This window comes from Bison bison, unplaced genomic scaffold (assembly GCF_000754665.1).
Source record: "Bison bison bison isolate TAMUID 2011002044 unplaced genomic scaffold, Bison_UMD1.0 scf7180017864254, whole genome shotgun sequence".
In the NCBI taxonomy this organism is placed as follows: Eukaryota; Metazoa; Chordata; class Mammalia; order Artiodactyla; family Bovidae; genus Bison; species Bison bison.
Window position 1 is genome coordinate 128,616 of NW_011494826.1, and position 21,547 is coordinate 150,162.

General features: G+C 36.7%; 1 protein-coding gene across 1 annotated transcript in view; it reads left to right on the forward strand.

Moving 5' to 3' along the window:
• LOC104994246 (potassium voltage-gated channel subfamily H member 5-like) overlaps positions 1-2,060 on the forward strand; it is a gene marked incomplete at its 5' end in the record, with an annotated part of 100,167 nt that extends 98,107 nt beyond the window's left edge. Inside the window, one exon of the mRNA XM_010847761.1 lies at positions 1,113-2,060. Within this exon, the coding sequence (XP_010846063.1) occupies positions 1,113-2,060 (948 nt within the window). The remainder of the gene's footprint in view (positions 1-1,112) is intronic.
• Positions 2,061-21,547: the final 19,487 nt, after the last annotated feature.

Below are 21,547 nucleotides of genomic sequence, written 5' to 3' on the forward strand. Positions count from 1 at the left end.
CGTAACTCCCTTGTGAATATTCCTTATAACCCTCATCTGTAGTTATTTTGTTCTTTAGAGTAAAAAATCTTGCACTTTCCAAATTCACCTCTAACTCTGATAATATAAGTGGTAATAATTTCTTACATAGTCAGTCTTTTATATTTTTCTTGATGGAGTTGTAACTTCACAATATTATTTTCAAAATACATTTTTAATAAAATCTATGCTTACTTATATTTGTGAGTGCTCATCTAATCCTGCATGTACTATGTATTTAACTTTACATTTGAATTTTTAAAATATTGGAATTTGAAGAGTCTAGCCTCCTACTCAGTGAAAGTATTACATGGACAACGTTCTTATTTCTGTTCGAATATTTCAGTGGTGTGAGTTTCATGAGTTTTTGAGGCAGTGTAATCAGTTAATGCGTAGTAGTTTGAAATAAAGTTTGTATACTGACCTGGTATTTACCTTCCCGAAGCTTCTATATATAAATCCTTGTTCTAGCCTCAGAGCCACATAAATAAATTTAATCCCTCCTTCTATCCAACTCACAGTGCTATGTCGGTAGACTGCCTAAATTTTCAGTATTTTTATAGCTTAGAACTCTTATTATTTGACCTCTAAACAGAGGATGGCATTAAGAAGGGGTTTGAATCATATTAATATGATCAAAAAGAAAAAAGAAAAACTTACAGGAAATAGTGATATATTGCAAAGAGATAAATATGATTTCTTGCACATGCATGTATACATGTATGAATATACATATATACTAACATATTAATAGATGTTTATATTTATGTATTTGTCTATTTTCTGTGAAGTGGGAATGTGAACAAGAAAGCAAATAGCTCTATTTAGTTGTTTCTTAACTACATTCCCCCTCTGATATGCAAGGAAGTGGGACAAAATGAGCTGAGCAAGCTTAGTCAGTGTTTCTATGTCTAATTTCAAGTGTACTGTACCTGTTAACTGGCACTGGACTATTTTTCCCTTCAGAAATGGTCTTGCTTGCCCTATCTTCAAGAGTTTCCTTTGGAAAACAGAATACACCTGGTATCTTGTCACACAAGTATTAAGTCATCTGTTTCTATAGTCAAGTTTTTAATCTTTCTGCCCCTCCACAGATCATTTTCCGCAAAATCAGTGATGTGAAGAAAGAAGAGGAGGAGCGCCTCAGGCAAAAGAATGAGGTCACCCTCAGCATCCCCGTGGACCATCCGGTAAGAAAGCTCTTCCAGAAATTCAAGCAGCAGAAGGAGCTGCGGAATCAGGGGTCAACGCAGAGTGACCCCGAGCGGAACCAGCTGCAGGTAGAAAGCCGCTCCTTACAGAATGGAGCGCCCATCACCGGCACCAGTGTGGTCACCGTGTCGCAGATCACACCCATTCAGACGTCTCTGGCCTACGTGAAAACCAGCGAGTCCCTCAAGCAAAACAACCGCGATGCCATGGAACTCAAGCCCAGTGGTGGCTCTGACCCCAAATGTCTCAAAGTCAACAGCCCCATAAGAATGAAGAATGGAAATGGGAAAGGGTGGCTGCGACTCAAGAATAATATGGGAACCCATGAGGAGAAGAAGGAAGACTGGAATAACGTCACTAAAGCTGAGTCGATGGGGCTATTGTCCGAGGACCCCAAGGGCAGTGACTCAGAGAACAGTGTCACCAAAAACCCATTAAGGAAAACGGATTCCTGTGACAGTGGGATTACAAAAAGTGACCTTCGTTTGGATAAGGCTGGGGAGGCACGAAGCCCATTAGAGCACAGCCCCATCCAGGCTGATGCCAAACACCCCTTTTATCCCATCCCTGAGCAGGCCTTACAGACCACACTGCAGGAAGTCAAACATGAACTCAAAGAGGACATTCAGCTGCTAAGCTGCAGAATGACTGCCCTGGAGAAGCAGGTGGCAGAAATCTTAAAAATACTCTCAGAGAAAAGTGCACCCCCAATCTCTTCTCCAAAATCCCAAATGCCTCTCCAAGTACCTCCTCAAATACCCTGTCAGGATATTTTTAGTGTTTCAAGGCCTGAGTCACCTGAATCTGACAAAGATGAAATCCACTTTTAATATATATATACATATATATTTGTTAATATATTAAAAACAGTATATACATCTATATACATATGTGTATATATACAGTATATACATATATATATATATATATTTTCACTTGCTTTCAATATGATGAACACAATATGGATTTTGATGTGTAAATATTGCATGTCCAGCTGGATTCTGGCCTGCCAAAGAAGATAATTATTAAAAAGTAGATATTGCTTGTATATTATGCAGTTGACTGCATGCACAATTTACATTTATTTATAATCTCTATTCTGTAATTTTTAAAAGTATGATTTTTGTTAACCAAGGCAGTGTAATAGTTGAAGAATCAGGGTCCAACCTGCCAATGTTGCCATGACAAATTTGATCTCAGGCTGAGTATACTGATCTGTCATTTCCTCACTCTTCTGTTAAGTTAAAATTATAAATTAACACCAAGGAATCATTCAACCTTTTAGACTATTAGTGCCATTTTATGATTTCATTCCATAGGATATTTTTCTGTAACATAGTATTAGGCTATTTTCCACAACAGGCAGTATTTGCTCCGTTGAAATAACTGTTTTGTTGCCTCAGTCAGACATCGACGTGGGATATGGAACTTACTACTCGGGTTTGTGCATGAATTGCATTTTTGCTCAACTGTACCTCTCCTTGTTCAACATTTACTTAGATAGTAATCATTAACTCTTATGTAAGGATATCCCTACTCCCTTCATCTTGGATAACAGCCACCATCTTATAAGCTCATGTTTTTCAACCCCATAAATACTGAACTATTAATATCGTGTATATTATTATAGAAATACTGCACCACAGGGTAAAAGGGTCTTTTTAACCATTTATGTTAGAGATGCTGATTTTCCAAAGGTGATGAATGTTCTAAATTTTATTTTTAACTTGCTCAAAGGTGAACTTGAAAGGTTCTTAGCAAAAGAAAACCAAGCAAACAATATTTCACATATACAAAATTTAACTAGAATAACATAAAATAAAAAAGAATATAAAAAGATAAGTTTTGTAGCATATTTGTGACTTAGAAAGAATGAAGCACAGATACAGAATTGCTCACACCCGATTCTTACTGCTTGTAGAGGTACTACATGAAATGTGGTTAGGAAAAAAAAAACAACACTAAAAAGTAGATGTTAAGTTGTTCAACTCAGACAACTGCTTTTCTATAATATTATTCTAGTTACAATTTTCTAAAGCTTTTTTTGCACACGGTTCTATTGCTGGACTTCTGCTGAGTTGATACAATTGAGGCTCAGGCAGATCTGCTTATGAAAGGAGGGTACTAAAGACCAAATTTCAGGGTCTTTTGGGCCACAAATCCTCTTCTTAGAAAGTGCCTATTATCAACTAAAAAAAAAGTAACAGAAGATCGTGTATAGCTACACTCTCAAATGCTATGTATTGAGAATAAAATGCACATTCATTTGTAAGAACTTAGGAAAGTTTATTTCTTTTGACTAAAGTTTATTTTATAAAGTTGATCAGAGAGGCATACTTTTAAATTGGTGCATGAATGACATTTAATAGTGGAAGCAGGGCAGTTAATGTTTGCATTGAGTTGAAAATATATAACAGTAGTTTGTATATTATTGGACCATCTGTACATATATATTAACATACACGAGGTGATAACAAAATCAAGAGATATTTTGATGTATTGTACCCATTTTTATGAGCTTTTTAAACTGTCTCCCAGGATCCCCAAACAAAAACAACAGAACTAAAAGACAAGTTACGACCATCCGCCTGGAGAAGTATAAAGCAAAGTGATTTGTAAAAACAGTTGATATTTTAGAATTTCTATTAGAGCTTCTTCGCATGCCCACAAGATGTGCCTCTTTAATCCAGGAATTTCAGGACAGATGTTATGTGCCATGGGTTCCATTTTCCTATTTTTGTGCCCATAACTTCCATTACTCATAATGGAAGCTTTCAGGGTAGCACGTCTTCATGCTATGCTACAATAACTACCTACCATAGGCACAGGACAATGAAGTAATCATGGTGTAAGAAATCAACGTTGCAAGTGGGACTCCACTGCTTTCATGATGAGGATGGTACTTTTCTTTGACCTCTGATATTTACTGAATTTCAGGGTATTTTCTATTTAACCATGTCTGAGACAAACTTGCCTAAGCTTTCAAAAGTGAGTGGTAAAAAATAATCTGAGTACAGAAATGGTTAGTTTAACTTTAGCCACGTGCTTCAGAAATAGCGGTTGGTGTAAAAGTATGAGTAACTGAAACATCAGAGTGGTTTGTAGTTGGCAATCCACGCCTTTGCTTATTAGCGTTGCTAATATTTACTGTGTTCTAACTGTGACTTCATCTAATTGACCTACAATATTGATGTTCATGTATTGGGAAAAGAAATATATGGCTTAAAACTACTTTAGTACAAAGGAGGGAAGAGTATCAGTTGCTTATTTATGGTGCAGTTGTCACAGTATTCTTTCCAGCCACCCCTGTTCCTGTGTGCATGACATGATGTGGTGCTGAATACACTCTGCTGTTTTCAGCAGAAATGCATGTGTTCAGCAAACCTTGTATATAGAGTAATCTTATAGGTTCCCAGATTCCACAACTCTTTCCAGTCAAACTTACTCAGACTTGGGTAAAGGGTGATCGCTTACTTTAATATGTCCAATAATGATACAATCATGTTCTGTGTTGCCTCAACCAGCACATAGACAGTAGGTTCTCTCTAAGGGGACCAGAGGACTGCATGTTTCATTCTTACGCTGTATAGATGCTCTTGGTGCATCCAGAATAAAATTTTTATTATTATCTTTCTGAACAATGTAATAATAGGAGTAAATAGATATGTATTTAAAATTGGAACATTTTCCAAAGCACCTTACACATCTTCAATATTCTTTTATAATAATGTATAAGATCAGATGCTGTACCCTGGACAGGTGGTTGCAACATGATAGCAGAAGTCAAACAAAAAAAATGTGAGCTGCATATCAGGATGACAAGTTTTATCAGTCTGTATTAGGATATTATTGCACTACATTGATCTAGTAAATAGAGGAGCTTATGATAAAGGCAAATAGGAACACAAAAGGCAGATGACAATTTCAAAGCAGTTCATGTACCACATTGACATAAACAGTCTTTAGAATGGTCCGGGCATAGATGTTGAATAGAGACACAGACTTCATTGTTAAAATGGAAATTTTTTGATTATGACACAGGTTTCATCTTACATTAAGTATAGCAGTACAAATGTCCTTTCTAATTCTCTGGCTCTGATCTATGGGGTCGCAAAGAGTTGGGCATGACTTACTAACTGAACAACAATAGCAACACAGATGTCCTAAGTATTCAGTTAAAAAAAAATTATGTAGATCAGAGCAAGAGATTTAGAAAGTGTGGGGTTTTAAATTGTTCTTAAGAACAAATATATATTCCCAGAGTACCCAGCACTTTAATAGGAATATTAATTATGACCACTAAATAAAGTGCATTTTGAAAGCTAATCTTATTGGAGCCTAAATGAAAATCTGTTTTCTGTCCTTAACTTTAAGGAGATTTGGTTCACTTGTTCTATTTTAAATAACTAAATTCTTCTAGAAAGCTTTATTTTTAAATTAGTCTTCAGAGCAATGATTGTTTATGAAGTGTGCAGTGGCTGATACTAGTGAAATTATTTGTCATATCCCTAATAAATGCTACTATCTTGTAAAATTGTTATCTTTTAAGTAATCCTATGTCTCCTTTCCAAAATTTCATGTAGGTAATCAGAAAGTTTGTCTAGAATGTACATACCATACATGGATAACTTTAAAATAGGAATATTTGTAATCACATGAATGTTGAGTTTCATACTTTGTTATGTATAAGAGTGTTTCTCTTGTGGTCTAGATGGAAAGGGAGAGAAGAAAGAACAACTTTTTGGAAAACTAGAATTCAATCCTAGGATGGATATCTGAGCTCTGTCTTGGATTCAGAATCTGTGTCTTTGTCATAATCACAGTAACTATGGGCAGGTTAGCTGTTTTTTAGTGTAGCTGGGCTTCAGTTTACCAATCAGTAATTCATAAGATAAGAACTGTCCTCTTCTTATATCAAGATGATGTTAGGTCAGTGGAAAATCATCTTCCTCTTTGATGAAAATAACACTAAAGACAAATTATCATTTTTTTTTTTTTCATAGAATACCAGCCAAGATGCATTTTCTAAATATTCTAGGTTTTAGAGAAGACTTCTCTGGTCAGACAGTGGTGGCAAAAGACATAAGTCACTGACATGTGAACATAAGATTTGAAAATTATCTGGGGATATATAGCTACTAATCAAACATGAAAAGAATGAAGAACTTTTAGAAAATAAGAGAGAAATAAAAGAAAAAGTCATATATAAATATTATGATTTTTCTTATTCTATTTAATCATATAGCTCAGCAGAAAGTCTCAATTTTGTGAGAAAATATAAACAAATTGAGTATTCAAGGTATATTTCATCCTCAACCTTTTGTATGAAAATAATGACTTAACTCCAGATAGTGGCTGCACATAGGTAGATGCTCTTATACCAAAATTTTTAACTATGAAAGAATCCTTTCCAATGACCAGTTTTTCAATGTGTATCTTGAACTGGAAAAAGAACGGTTTTAAAAAAGGAAAACCATTTGAATTATATTAGAGAACTACTCATGTTGTATCCTAATGAGAGTGTTTTAATTTTTTAAAGTTATAATTTATGATTAGTGATATCGATAACTCAAAGAAGCTACTTATAGTATGTAAAAATTTACTTTCAAAAATGAGATTCATTTTCTTAATGATTGTTCATTCTGCAAAGACAGTCCTGCACGCTAAGAGATACACTCAAACCTGCTGTATTACGTTTGCTATGACCCTTTGAGCAAAGAAAACAGCAAAAGCATGTAGAAACAAAGGGGAAGTTTTAATGTACTACAAGAGGTATTTAGATCTCTTATTGGATTTTCTAATCTTTCCATCAAATCGGAATTTAAAAATTGCTATTAAAAATTAGGAATTTGGTGTTATTTTGAAAACAGACATAATATCTCAAGTTAAAGAAAGAATAGTTATAAATGTCTGAAACTTTCAAGGAGTATTAGAGAAGGTTTAAGGAGATAGATAGATAGATCATCACTGACCATGACTTTTTGCTATGCATTGTAATCCTTATGAGTTAGCTAAGTGGGCAGTAACATATGTTTATCTACTGTGATGGGCCTGTGGCATTCCAACTCACAGTCTTATTACATATGTATTTGCATATGTGAATAAATGGTTTCAATCAGTTTGCTCTCAGTGTAAACTGGTACTTCCTAAATGTTGTTAGCAACTTCAGTAATAAAGACTCTTCCAAGTATGGCATGACGTTTATTATTTTTTAGAGGGCTGATATATATTAATTTTACATTATAGGAAAATTCTTCTCATCTTGGTCTGAGAAAACATACCAAGAAGTTATACATGGGGGACTACAGGATCAGAAGAAAAATAGAGTAAGGTTTTAAGTAGGATAGTCATGCCCGACTGCATGATTTCACAGGAGTGCAGATCAGGATTTGCATTTTCATATTTGGAACAAATCTACAAAGAATGTAATGGAGATTGCAGTTTAGTGCATGGAGATGTAAGCGTGGTCTTTGGCAAAGATTACAGGTACAATAAGATCAACTTTTGTGAGTTTATGTAGAATTTTTTTCTTTTTTTGACTTCCCTTAGTTTTAATGGTGTACATTGCTTTACATTTATCGACTGCTCTGTGTAAATATGTGCAGCCTTCTCAATGAGAAGGGGTAGCTAAGTCTGAATCTTTCATTAATCATCATGTATACATGGCTGTGGAGTAGATGAGGAAGCTTGTCAGGATAGCATAGCTATTGAGATTTTAACACAGGCAGGCAGACCCTGGAGAGAAAACTTTATTTTACAAACTATTATCATTGCAAGGGCTATCTAGTCCAACCACAAATTTCAAATATTTCAAGACACGTACTTTAAAAGTTTCCTAAAATTAAAATAATTTTTAAAACTTCACTCTATGATATAAATGTAGTTTTTAAATTTTCCATAGTAGATTAGAATAAATGACAGAGATTGAACGCATAACTGTTGCAAGCACAGAGTGCCTCATCCTAATAATGAATTTTCCATTATTTCTCCCCACAATTGACAGATATCAGTAGAGGTAAGTTGCCAAATGTGGTTATAAGTAAGAAGCAAGTGTGCTCACTAGTATTAATATTTCCTTTTCCAACTTTATTTTAACATAAAGAGGTAATGTATGATATTCAAGAAAAACAAGAAATATTCAATTTCTTTGCCTATAATCTCTCTTATTTTTTATTATTGGTATTTGAATGAGACTATAGGATATTTTATTTTTAAAATTTATTTTGACCCACTGAGTTCTAAGTGTATTATGCAGATCTTTTCTTTTTTTAATTATACCACTGTTGGCTTCTTGGCCAAACCACTACTAAACGCATTATCCAAATGAACTATTTCAGCTTAGAATAGCAATTTGTATTATTTCCAAATTGAATTAACTTTTTGTAAGTTTATTTACTTCAGAGAGTTTAAATAGTTTTCTCTAATGAAAAAAATGTTAATTTTCTTCATGTGATTTATTTATTCTCTCCTTTGAAATGTTTTTAAGCTAATGTTTTGGTATAAGGAGGAAAAGCAAGGTATTACATTATACTCTGGGACCCTCGGCCCAAACCATCTTGTTTTCACTTTGATGATAATACAGTGAGAGGTAACCATAGCAAAGATCAGTCTACCTTTTTCATAACAACTGGGGAGGGCCCCGATGACACTGCATAAAGCTTTTATAGTTGGCTCACTTCATTGCTGGCTTTTACATTATCACTGTGTTACTATAGAAATAAGGCCATGACTTGTGCTACATCTAAATATATTTGTTCAAGGAATAGTTGACCTAAAAGTGCAACTGGGCCAGAGTTATAACTGAGGAAATAAAAAAAGAGGAGTGGGAATAATAGTTCCTTCCTCTTAATGTGTTTTCCTCTGTGTGATGCTTTTAGATGTTTATTTATTTATAGATGATTTATGTTGTCGAAAAGCATCATTGAACCTTTAATGAAACACAGGAAGTGATGTGAAAGTTTTTCAAGTGCCATAGCTTTAATACATATATAAATGAATGCTCCCCCATCAATTGCATTTAGAACCTCTAGCTGTAACCGAGAAGCTGAGGCCTATAAGTACCTAGCTGCTTGGGTTCTTCATGGAGTAAAACCAAGAGGATCTGATCACTGTCTCATTTATGCATATGCACTGACTGCTGAATGATGAGCCCAATCAAGCTGAAAATATCTACACTGATGCATAAATAAACCATATTGAGTATCCATAGTAACTAAATGAAGTCATTCACTACCAAATAATTTATCTTTCTCTGCTAAATCCTCTGCTAAATTTAACGTCTTCCTTCCACAGTCAGGCTCTCTATTGGGAAACTGGACTTTGTGATTAGGGCAACATAAAGAATACTTAGGTCACAGAGATGTTTGTATCATGAACCCCTCATTTGCTCTTCAACTTTTTCCAACCAAAGTATGATGGGAAGGATCCTAGATGAGACCGTGATTGAGGTAAAAAGGAAGAACAGCTAGCCAACTATGCAAAATCATGATCAAGATTCATTTTGAAATTCATATCAAAGATATTTCGATAGACCTGGGTATTTAATAACAATGTATCATAGTCATGCATTGCCAGTTTATTAAAAAAAAAGCCCAATGTACTTTCATTTAAAATCAAGATTATTTAAAATATTCCATATTTATAAAAATAGTGGCAAAGATTGGTTTTTGATCTCTTCAGAAATGTTTTCATGTTATGATTCTCAGTGTTCTTTTTCAAAGAGGGTAAAAATGTCCTGATGTCTTGTTCCCATCCATCTTATTGGCAGCACTGCCATCTTCCACTGAGCAGTCATCTTCCTCCTTAGATTCTGTTCACAGTTAAAGTGAGCTAAAACATGAATTTGATGTTAAGAACGATGTGATTGTTACTGCACTGAAACTGGAAGCCAATTTAGATCTATTTCTGCCCTAAATGTCCATTGTAGTTTATGGGAAAAGCAATGATTCCTAGAAGTGCTTGGTACTCAGACAAAACAAAGTAAAATGTGCATATTTATGATAAATCAGAGACTATAGATTTCGTTCTATTCTATGCTCTAGTGACTTTGTTTACATTAGTTGCAGTGTTTTGTATATTATACTGCAGATTCCTGACTAAAACACTAATGTTACTATGGAAATTCACTCTTGCAAATTTGTAAATGTTTTTGCCACTGCAACCATACTAATGGGAATTTGGGGTATTAAAAATGTCTGTATCTATAAAGGTTAATTCACTGGAAACAACTGATTTATGTATTGGCCAAGGAAATAAATGCCAAAACTTCTTGTGATGTTTTAATACCTAATATGCTAAGCAGTACTAGTTTGTTCTGTTCAAAATTAATTCATGTTTAATAGATCATTGTTTTCTACTTAAAGGTATTGCAGTGTGTAATGCAGAAATTTTGTATGTACTATTGACTTATTACTGATTGCTGAGAGAATGTGTGAAAATGTTTTGAATGCTTGTGATCAAAATTTAATTATTTCTGGGAAGTTTATGGTGATTATCACTTTACTTAAGATTTGTTCTCAAAAAATCATTTTTAAAAAGTGAATTGGCAGGTGGAAGTTTCTAACCCAAAAGAATTCTGGGTTTCAGCACAATAAACTGTATTTCATCAGGGAGGATTAACTTTCATTTTTTCCCACTTTATTTAAATGTGAATATTTTTTCATGATACAGAATAAAATGTGCATTTTATGGAACTTGTTTGAATTGAGTCTTTGTTGAAAATTATTGTCTTGAATTTAGTTTAGTAAATGAAAAGTTTCACATTACAAACATATGAAGCAGTGGGTTCAAATAAAAATCTTTTGATATTAATAATTAGCTTAAAATGTTATTTTAAACTTTTATAATACCTTTACTCTGATAAATTGTAGTGATGGGAGAAGTAATAAAATTAGAGTCATATCTGAAACTGAATTTTAAACCCCAGTGGTAAGTGTGCTTGAATTAGAAGATGTATCTGTTTTGTGAAAGATAGAAAATAAAATCTAGATAGAATATTGGAGAAAATTTTATTTTTAAGAGATTTCTTAATATTTCTTCATTCTATCAATATATAAAAATGTTATTATTTCCCTAACATTATAGGTTTATCCCAGTCTATGAAGCATAAGGGTAGAATGTATAATACACAGGGAAATAGAGTACTTTCATTTTGGGGAAACATTCATAAATGGTTCTGCCACTAGCCCTTGAAGCATTAAAGGTAAGGGCTGAATATATAATAAAGATTGTTATTTGAGAATACAACATTTTTTTTCTAATTGAAGAAATCCAGTTTAAGAGGTGCATTTTTTAATGTCACTGAATGTTGTTGTTCAGTTGCTAAGTTGTCTGTGACTCTTTGTGACCCCATGAACTGCAGCACCCCAGGCTTCCCTGTCCTCCACTGTCTCCTGGAGTTTGCTCAAACTCATGTCCATTGAGTTGGTGATGCTATCTAACCATCTCATTCTCTGCTGCCCTCTTCTCCATTTGCCTTACATCTTTCCCAGCATCAGAATCTTTTCCTATGAGTCAGCTGTTTGCATCAGATGGCCAAAGTATTGGAGCCTCAGCTTCAGCATCAGTCCTTCCAATGAATATTCAGAGTTGATTTCTGTTAGGATTGGCTGGTTTGATTTCCTTACAATCAAAAGCTTCTTAAGAATCTTCTCTGGCACTGCAATTTGAAAGCATCAGTTTTGTGGTGCTCAGAATTCTTAATGCTCCAGCTCTCATACCCATACACAACTACTGGCAAGACCATGGCTTATACAGACCTTTGTTGACAAAGTGATGTCTCTGCTGCTTAATACCTTGTCTAGGTCTGTGATAGCTTTCCTCTTCAGAAGCAAGCATCTTTTAATTTCATGGTTGCAGTCACCATTCACAGTGATTTTGGAGCCCAGAAAATAAAATATGTCACTGTTTCCACTGTTTACCCATCTATTTGCCATGAAGTGTTGGGACCAGATGCCATGATCTTTATTTTTTGAATGTTAAACTTAAAGCCAGCTTTTCACTGTCCTCTTTCACCTTCATCAAGAGGCTCTTTAGTTCCTCTTCACTTTCTGCCATTAGAGCGCATATATACATATACGAGTTTGTTGATATTTCTTCCAGCAATCTTGATTCCAGCTTGTGATTCATCGAGTCTGGCATTTCACATGATGTATTGTCACCCTGTTTATTTAACTTATATGCATAGCACCTCATGAGAAATGTCAGGCTGAATGAGTTACAAGCAGGAATCAAGATTGCTGGGAGAAATGTCAACAACCTCAGACATGTAGATGATACCACCCTACTGGCAGAAGGTGAAGAGAAACTAAAGAGCCTTTTTATGAGGGTTGGAGAAGGAAATGGCAACCCACTCCAGTACTCTTGCCTGGAAAATCCTATGGACAGAGGAACGTGGTGGGCTACAGTCCACGGGGTCACACAGAGTTGGACACGACTGAGTGACTTCACTTTCACTTATGAGGGTGAATGAGAGTGAAAAAGCCAGCTTAAAATTAAATATTAAAAAAAAACCAAGATCATGGCATCCAGTCCTATCATTTCATGGCAAATAGAAGGGAAAAACGGTGGAAGTAGTGACTGATTTCCTCTTCTTGGGCTCTAAAATCACTTTGAATGGTGACTGCAGCCATGAAATTAAAAGACAATTGCTTTTTGGCAGGAAAGCTATGACAAAACTAGAGTGTGTTAAAAGCAAGGACATCACTTTGCAGACAAAGAATCCTATAGTTGAGGCTATGGTCTTTCTGATAGTCATGTACAGATGTGAGAGCTGGACAATAAAGAAGGCAGAGCACCGAAGAATTGATGCTTTTGAACTGTGGTGTTGGAGAAGACTCCTGAGAGTCCTTTGGAATGCAAGGAGATCAAACCAGTCAATCTTAAAGGAAATCAACCCTGAATACTCTTTGGAAGGATGGATGCTGAATCTGAAGCTCCAGTACTTTGGCTACTGGATGCAAAGAGCTGACTCATTAGAAAAGACCCTGAAGCTGGGAAAGTTTGAAAGCAGAAGGATAAGAGGGTGACAGAGGATGAGACTGTTGGATCGCATCACCAATTCAATGGACATGAACTTGGGCAAACTCCAGGAGATGGCGAGAAACAGAGAAGTCTGATGTGCTGCAGTCCATGGGGTTGCAAAGAGTTCGACACTGCTTGGCAACTGAACAGCAGCAACAATCTGCATATATGTTAAATAAGCAGGGTGACAATATACAGCCTTGACATACTCCTTTCCCAATTTTGAACAAGTCATTCCATATCTGGTTCTAAATGTTGCTTCTTGACCTGCATACAAGTTTCTCAGGAGACAGGTAAGGTCGTCTGTTATTTCCATCTCTTTAAGAATTTCCCACAGTCTGTTATGATCCACACAGCCCAAGGCCTTAGCATAGTCAATGAAGCAGAAATAGATGTTTTTCTGGAATTCACTTGCTTTCTCTATAATCCAATGAATGTTGGCAATTTGATTTCTGGTTCCTCTGCCTTTGCTGAACCTAGCTTGTGCATCTGGAAGGTCTCAGTTCATATACTGCTGAAGCCTAATTTGAAAGATTTGAAGCATTACCTTGCTACCGTGTGAAATGAGTGCAATTGCGTGGTAGTTTGAACATTCTTTGGCATTGCCCTTCTTTGAGATTGGAATGAAAACTGACCTTTTCTTGTCCTGTGACCACTTCTGAGTTTTCCAAATTTGCTGACATATTGAGTGCATCACTTTAACAGCATCATCTTTTGTGATTTTAAATAGCTCAGTGGGAATTCCATTACCTCCAGTATGCTTCCTAAGGCCCACCTGATTTCATACTCCAGGATGTCTGGCTGTAGGTGAGTGACCACACTATCCTGGTTATCTGGGCATTAAGAACTTTTTCGTATAGTTCTTCTGTGTATTCTTGTCACTTCTTAATTTCTTCTGCTTCTGTTCCTTACCATTTCTGTCCTTTATCATGCCCATCCTTGTGTGTAATATTCTCTTGATATCTTTAATTTTCTTGAAGAGATCTCTAGTCTTTCCCATTCTATTCTTTTCCTTTATTTTTTTGTATTGTTCACTTATGACATTAATAACATCGCTGAATAGTTATTGATATCTATTTCTTTTCTTTGAAATGTAACATTTTGATTGAGAGAGGACTAAAAAAAGTTTTCTTTTTGGTATGGATACATTAGGGTATGTTTATAGAGGGCAGAGGTTCTAGAGGAGTCAGCTCTCATATGGAAGCCAAGGATATGATGATCACACAAAACTAAATGAATATCAAAGTTGTTGAATACTTTCTGCTCAAAATATCAGTAATTAACGCTTCCTCCACTTTTTACCCCTTTTTTCCCTCTTTCCTTACACACACACAATCAGCAATATATTACAGTCTCTCCATGAAAGTTTGGTGGTAATACCGTAATAGACAAAGACATCAATTTTTAAAATGTGATAAAACATATTATGGATTTATATAAGATTAAGAGGAGGATGAAACATAAATTTCTCTCCCATGAGACATTTTCTCTTGAGTGTGTGTGGTGAAGAACAAAGCTTGTATGAACCTTTAGATTCTCAATCTTATATTAGCATGCTTCTACTCCCAACCAGCAAGGAAGGTTTTGCTTTCTATAACATTTCTGAAAACAAGTCATATCCATTTGTTTAATCTAGGTAAACAAGCATAAGCTAACTGGATTAAATAAAAATGTGCCCAATGTGAGCAAACCAGAACTGACATTTTACAGCTGGAATGGATGTTGGAAATGAATCAGCACCACACTCACTTCAAGAAATGAAGATACTAATAATTGGAGAGGGTAAGTGATTCTCCAAAGTTCTATGTATAGTTATTGTGATTACCTAGGAGCTAGGATTGCAATTCAGCTATCTTGATTCCAGGTCCAATGCCTGTTCCACTATATCACATGGCTGTGTTCATTTTCCACAATGAACACTCGCTCACTCTCTCTGTCTCCTACACACACATTTCAGCTAATGCTACTAAAAACATTGCTAGTCTCATCTCTGAGTGTTGTTGAAATAACAATTGTCTGACTGTGCTATTTACTTAAAGCTGTGTGTCCTTTATTTCAATTTTATTAAAATGGTATCTCACAAAAGATGTAATATACTCTCCCTCTGATATTATTTAGTGTCTTACAATCATAATTAATACTCTCTTTATTCCTATGAATTTTAGAGTCAGAACTAAATAGATCAAGTTCGTTGTATCTGGTTAATGATGTAAGTTGGGAAAGAGTTCAAGAAGATGCAAAAACTTGGCTGGTTGCTGAGCAACCCAGATCACTGTGTGAGGAGCAAAAGCTAGAACTTCTGGGCCTTTTGTCTCCTGCAGTCTATGTGGGTGCATCAAACGTGACTTTTCCATTGTGCCTGATTCTACTCTCTCCTGGTACCCAGACTTAAGTCTCTAAATGTGTGTATGTATGTATATGTGTGTGTTTAGAGAGGGTATCTTCTTTGATTCTTAAAGCTCACTGAAACTGTTTCAATAGAAAGAGAAAGTATATATCTATGTTACAGTTTATAAATAAAAGTGTTCAATATGGTCAGTGGCTGGTAGAGGAGTGCTGGCATCTTGTCACCTGGAATCATTCAGCCCATCAACAAACATTGCTTCTGTGTATGATATGATGAGCATATTGATCAAATATAGCTACACACCCAAGGTATGGACCTTAGGGTTGGCTGTCTTCCAGAGCTGTGAATATTCTGTTCTAACACCCACAGCGAGATTCTGTTGAAATGCTTATGCTAATGACTTTTGAGCTATTTAATTTGCTGATTGGCAGGAGTGCCAAGAATGATTCCTGGGTTTAGAGAAAAGGAAGAATTTCAGCTTTCTCATGTTGTTGTTGTTCAGCTGCTAAGTCTTGTCTAACTCTTTGCCACCCCATGGGCTGCTGCTCACCAGGCTTTCCTGTCCTTCACTGTCTCCTAGAGCTTGCTCAAACTCATGCCCATTGAGTCAGTAAAGCTATCTAACCATCTCATCTCTTTTCTCATACCTTCTTTAAATTTCTGCCCTCTTTACCATTCCTCTAACTCTGAACAATTTGGGCAAAGAGAGAAGAGAGCAGATTTTTAGAATCCTGTTTCTTTCACTGCTGCCCATGCACACTAGCTGCTGTTCCCTGTAGTTTTCCACTGGGCTCTAAGCAGGGGGAGGAGAAGAAACACTGCAGATGACCTTGAGCTGATGTCTTTGGGACTCCCTGCCTGCCTCAGGAAAAAAAAAAAAGGGGAGGACTAAAGCAAGATATCCAGCAATCACCATTAAACCCTCTTAATGACAGGGTCTGACAGGATGGAATGCAAGGAGGAGAGCTGCTTTTCAGCGCACCAGCAGTTCATAAGACACTTCTGTGCTGTGGGGCTGCCAGGAGCCTCTCACCTAGTCCTCTCCTCTACTAGTGGGTACTTTATTTTTTGTGCAGCCTGGAGTAGGTAGGCATAATCAAATAAGATAATAGTGAAAGTACTTTGAAAAAGTTAATGAGTTATACAAAACTGTGCGTGTGTGTGTGTGTGCTCAGTAGTGTTTGATTCTTTGCAACTCCGTGGACTGTAACCCCTCAGGTTCTTTTGTCCATGGAATTTTCCAGGTAAGAATACTGGAGTGGGTTGCCAGTTACTATGCCACGGGATCTTCCTGACCAGGGATCGAGCCCGTTTCTCTTGAATCTCTTGCAGAGAGATGAATTCTTTACCACTGTACCACCTGGGAAGCTGATACAAAACTTGAGGTTCTTTCTATTTACTATTAATTTTCCCGGTACTCAAGGGTAGATTCTAGAATTTATTTGAGGAATCATAAATATCAGTAACACACATGACACCCAATTTCTACTGATGTTCCAGATTTTCTAACCTTCTTTTTAGAGAAAATCAAACAAGATCAAAGTTTGTTCAAGCATGGTTAGTAGCTAGAGTGCTTTTACTTCCCTATCGACCATTAAGACAAACACATACCCCACACACCCTCTCCTGTCCTACCTCCCACTTCAGGAAATAAAATATATTTTTTTAAAAACCCCATTAACTTATGGGCTGTATAATAGCCCTAATTTAATTAATTTGAAATTCTCAAGAAACAGTACCATTCAACATTTTTACTTGCAATGAAAGCATCTTATGAAATCTCTCTTACACTAACTGGAAATTAAGTACTGTTTCAGCATCCTTTCTGATTTATGATTCAGAGCTATAAGATAAATTCCCAAAGTTGATGGTAAAGCAGTAGAGAGGCCCCTAGATGTTGAGTTAGTTTAGGACTCTCACTCAACTTCTTTACCTGCAAGTGAGCATGGCAATTTAGTGCTTATACTGAACGTGACACAGGGACCAAAATTCAATACCAACGACTATACCCTCTTTTATAAGCCTCCCTTCCATCCCTTGACAGGATATCTGTGGCTTATACAGAACTGCATCTTTTGTGCTTTTGCCCCTATTTTTACTGTTTTACTCGAATTGATTTTCTTGTAAAACCAAGATTCTTACTATTTTGTATGCTGTATATAGACGGGTGGATAGATAGATAGATAAATAGAATTGTCTATCATTTGTTTCATAGAGTCCTAATTACTTTCATATGTAATGCCCCCCGTGACCCCATTAGAGACTCAAGACCACAGGTTCCGGGTGACTAGGAGCCTTTTCTAAGCTCATACGCTAGAAAGTATCAGAGAACGTTTTCAAAGTCCAGAGCTCTGACACCAAGTTTATATTTGCCTCAAAGTGTTTCTCAGATTTGCGTTAGATACCTGGTTTTTACATAAGCACTTGAAAAAATAAATGTTAATGTTACTTGAGGGGATTCTTTGGTGTTTCATGGTTCTCAAAGGAAGTTATCATCTGATCTCGGAATTTCAAGCTTCCCAAGTGGCTCCATGTAAAGAATCTGCCTGCCAATGTGGGAGATACAGAAGACATGGGTTTAATCCCTGGATTGGGAAGAAGCCCTGGAGTAAGACATGGTAACCCGCTGCAGTATTCTTGCCTGGAAAATTCCATGGACAATGGAGCCTGGCAGGCTACAGTCCATGGGGTTGCAAAACAGTAAGACACGACTGAGCACACACACATGCCCAGATTTCAGGGTTTGACCTTGTGTTGTTTGTAGGGCATGAGACAGTGTAAAGGTTCACCATCACGTGTGGGCTGTGTGTGCACAGGTGTGAAATACTGCAATCCATGGCATCACCTTAGTTTCTCCTTTGCACGGTGATCTGCATGGAAAAGCCCCACAGGAGCACTGAGATCAATGCAAAATTATCTGAGGATGTTGACCTGAAGCTATTTAAAGAAAAAAAAACTCTGTGTTTTTCTTCTTCCTCTATAGCTTCCCTCAGTGCTCAAGTGTGCCCTGTGCACAGTACAGGTCTTGAAAGGATGCTGGAAATATCCCAGGTCTATTATTTTTAGACTCACTTCAGTTTGAAAAGGTTTAACACAGCTAACTCATACAGGAAAAATATATCTATCACATGGTCTTCTCTTTGCATTCAGGATGAGCAAGGCATCATGCATCACTTCCACCTGTCAGAGGTAACCATGAATTCCCCGTTCTTACCCTAGGTGCATGAACAGCCCCATTTAGCATGAAAAGCTCCCCACCTGGCTCATTCTCTATCAGCCAGAACAGCTGTGTTCCTCTCAGTCCTCAACGAAACAGATTTCACTTCCCTGCCAGCCCAAGTTTTTCAAACAAGCCAATCACATCCTCAGATGGGAACAGCGGGCCGCTCCCACCCTCTTGTTATCACGAAGCCTTCCCTTCATAGCCCTTGCTTGTTCTGCTCTCAAATGCAACCCCAGTGCAGCCCTTCATGGAACAGAGTTTCGTTCTCCCCCAGACTGTGAGTATATGTGACTCTAACTGCTATTTCACATTTCCAATGTTTGGTGTTGTGTGTTTAACCATCTTGCACCATTTGGAATGGTGGATTCTTCCATAACCAACACAGTAAAGAGGTTGCAGTTAGAACAGAGTGTTAATTCAGTTTACTGAAAAGAAGTTTAATGTCTATCAACAAACACTGCTCTTCAAAAATAAGCACATTACGTCTCCTCTCATTTTAATTAATTAAGTGACAATCTCTATATAAAGTGGGGCTTTGTAGTCAAATGTGGTGATAAAATTTGATTGGGTATAGATTTTGGATTTTGTCTTTTGACTCGTTGCTAATATTTCATAATAAAGGCAATTTATTTAGCATAATGGGGATCAGCCATGTAGTAAAAATCAGTCTCTCTTTATGTAGTTTGAAAGTTTAGAACAGACTCATTTACCTCACTCACTATTCTTGATGGCTGCCGTTTTCTGATGCAATAAAACATAACTAATGATACTTTCCTTCTTGCAAATGTCTAAACTTTCAAAGATACTCACTTTGCATAGTTTAGGTATCAACAGATTTATAGTTTATCTGGATAATTTGATGGCGAGAGACATTATATTTTTTCCAAATTCATATGCAATCTTTTGACTAAAGAATTTAGACTGATTATTTAGACCATTGGTTTTTAGTTATGGATAATTTTGTACCCAGGGGGAATTTGTCAGTTTCTGTGACATTTTGCTTGTCTAATTGGGGCAGACATGTTATGGGTGTTTATTGGATAGAGACCAAGAAGGCTGCAATGCGTTCTGCATCATATTGAATAGCTTGCCATAATAACAATTTACCCAGCCTAATATATCCATAATTATGAGCTTGAGTTGTGATACTGCAATTTATAAGAAAAAAATATATATTTGGCTCTTGTCCCTGTTTTTGGAACAGAGGTCCTAAAACTCAGAATTTCCTACGTGATAAGAGGGATGGAGAAGTCTTCTGTTAAAGAGGTGACTTTCAGATAGCAGCTAAGATGGGTTCTGTTTGCCAGAGGAACCAATGATGTGATTAGAGGGTTGGAATCTTTTAGTCCCACCCCAGTGACTTCTGAGGAGGGGAGTGAGTTGGAAATTGAATTCAGTCACCAATGGCCAAAGATTTAATCAGCTCTGCCTAGGTAATGAGGCCCGCATTACCTGAACCTAGAAGGATTAGGTTCAGAGAGCAGCTTGTTGTACCTGTAGAAATTTGAGGAGAGTGGCATGCCTGGAAAGAGTACAGAAGCTTCCTGCTCTTTCTACATCACTTGCCCTCTGCTTCCATGTGGCTGATCCGGAGTTAATAGCTTTTTGTCATTAGCCAGAAATCTAGCAAGTAAAATGTTTCGCTGAGTTCTGTGAGCCTCTCTTAACAGATTAAACTCAAGGAGGTGGTCATGGTAACTTCTGCTTTATTTATACCTGGTCAGTCAGAAGTACAAGTTACAACCTGGACCTGCAATTGGCAGCTGAAGTGGAGGCAGACTTGAGGGACTGTGCCCTTAACTAACGGAATCTCATGCTGTCTCTGGGTGCACAGTGTTGATATTGAGTTGAATTATAGGGAAATGGCAACCCACTCCAGTACTCTTGCCTGGAGAATCCCAGGGATGGAGGAGCCTGGTGGGCTACAGTCCATGGGGTCACAAAGAGTTGGACACGACTGAATGACTTCACTTCACTTCATAGGGCACCTAGGCTTCCCAAGTGGCACTAGTGGTAAAGAACACTCCTGCCAATGCAGGAGACATAAGAGATATGGGTTTGATCCATGGGTCAGGGAGATCCCCTGGAGGAGGGCATGGAAACCAACTCCAGTATTCTTGCCTGGAGAATCTCATGAACAGAGGAGCTTGTAGTCAATGGGGTCACGGAGAGTTGGGTACGACTGAAGCAACTATGCATGTAAATGCATAGGGCACCCAGCTGGTGTCGTAGAATTGTTGCATGTGTGGAAGACCCACTCCCACTCCAAAGACACACCCACTCACATTATAATTGATCTCCTTGAGAAACTTTTTATTTAGACTATGGCCATAGGGTGTATTGCTTGCTATTTTCACATTACAAAAAAAAAAAACAAAAAACTATAATATGACTGCTTTGACCCACAAAGCAGCCCCAAACTGTCCAAAATACAATAAAGACTGGGGGCTATGGTATAACCCATCGAAAATTTTCAACCGTTTTAGTGTGTATATAGTCTCTATACCCCAAAATCTCTTCCTACCTGTCTGAACAAAGCAAAATTCATTGTATATTCTCCCATGATAGAATGGCAGATCTCAGTCTAATTCTGTAAATTTCAGCTCAAATATCTTTTACAGAACATTTGTATCTTTTTCATTTGATATTTAAGTTTTTTCATATATTTATATATTCTTCTTTTATTTGAAATTTGTGGATGGAAAAATATTTAAATTCCTAACTTT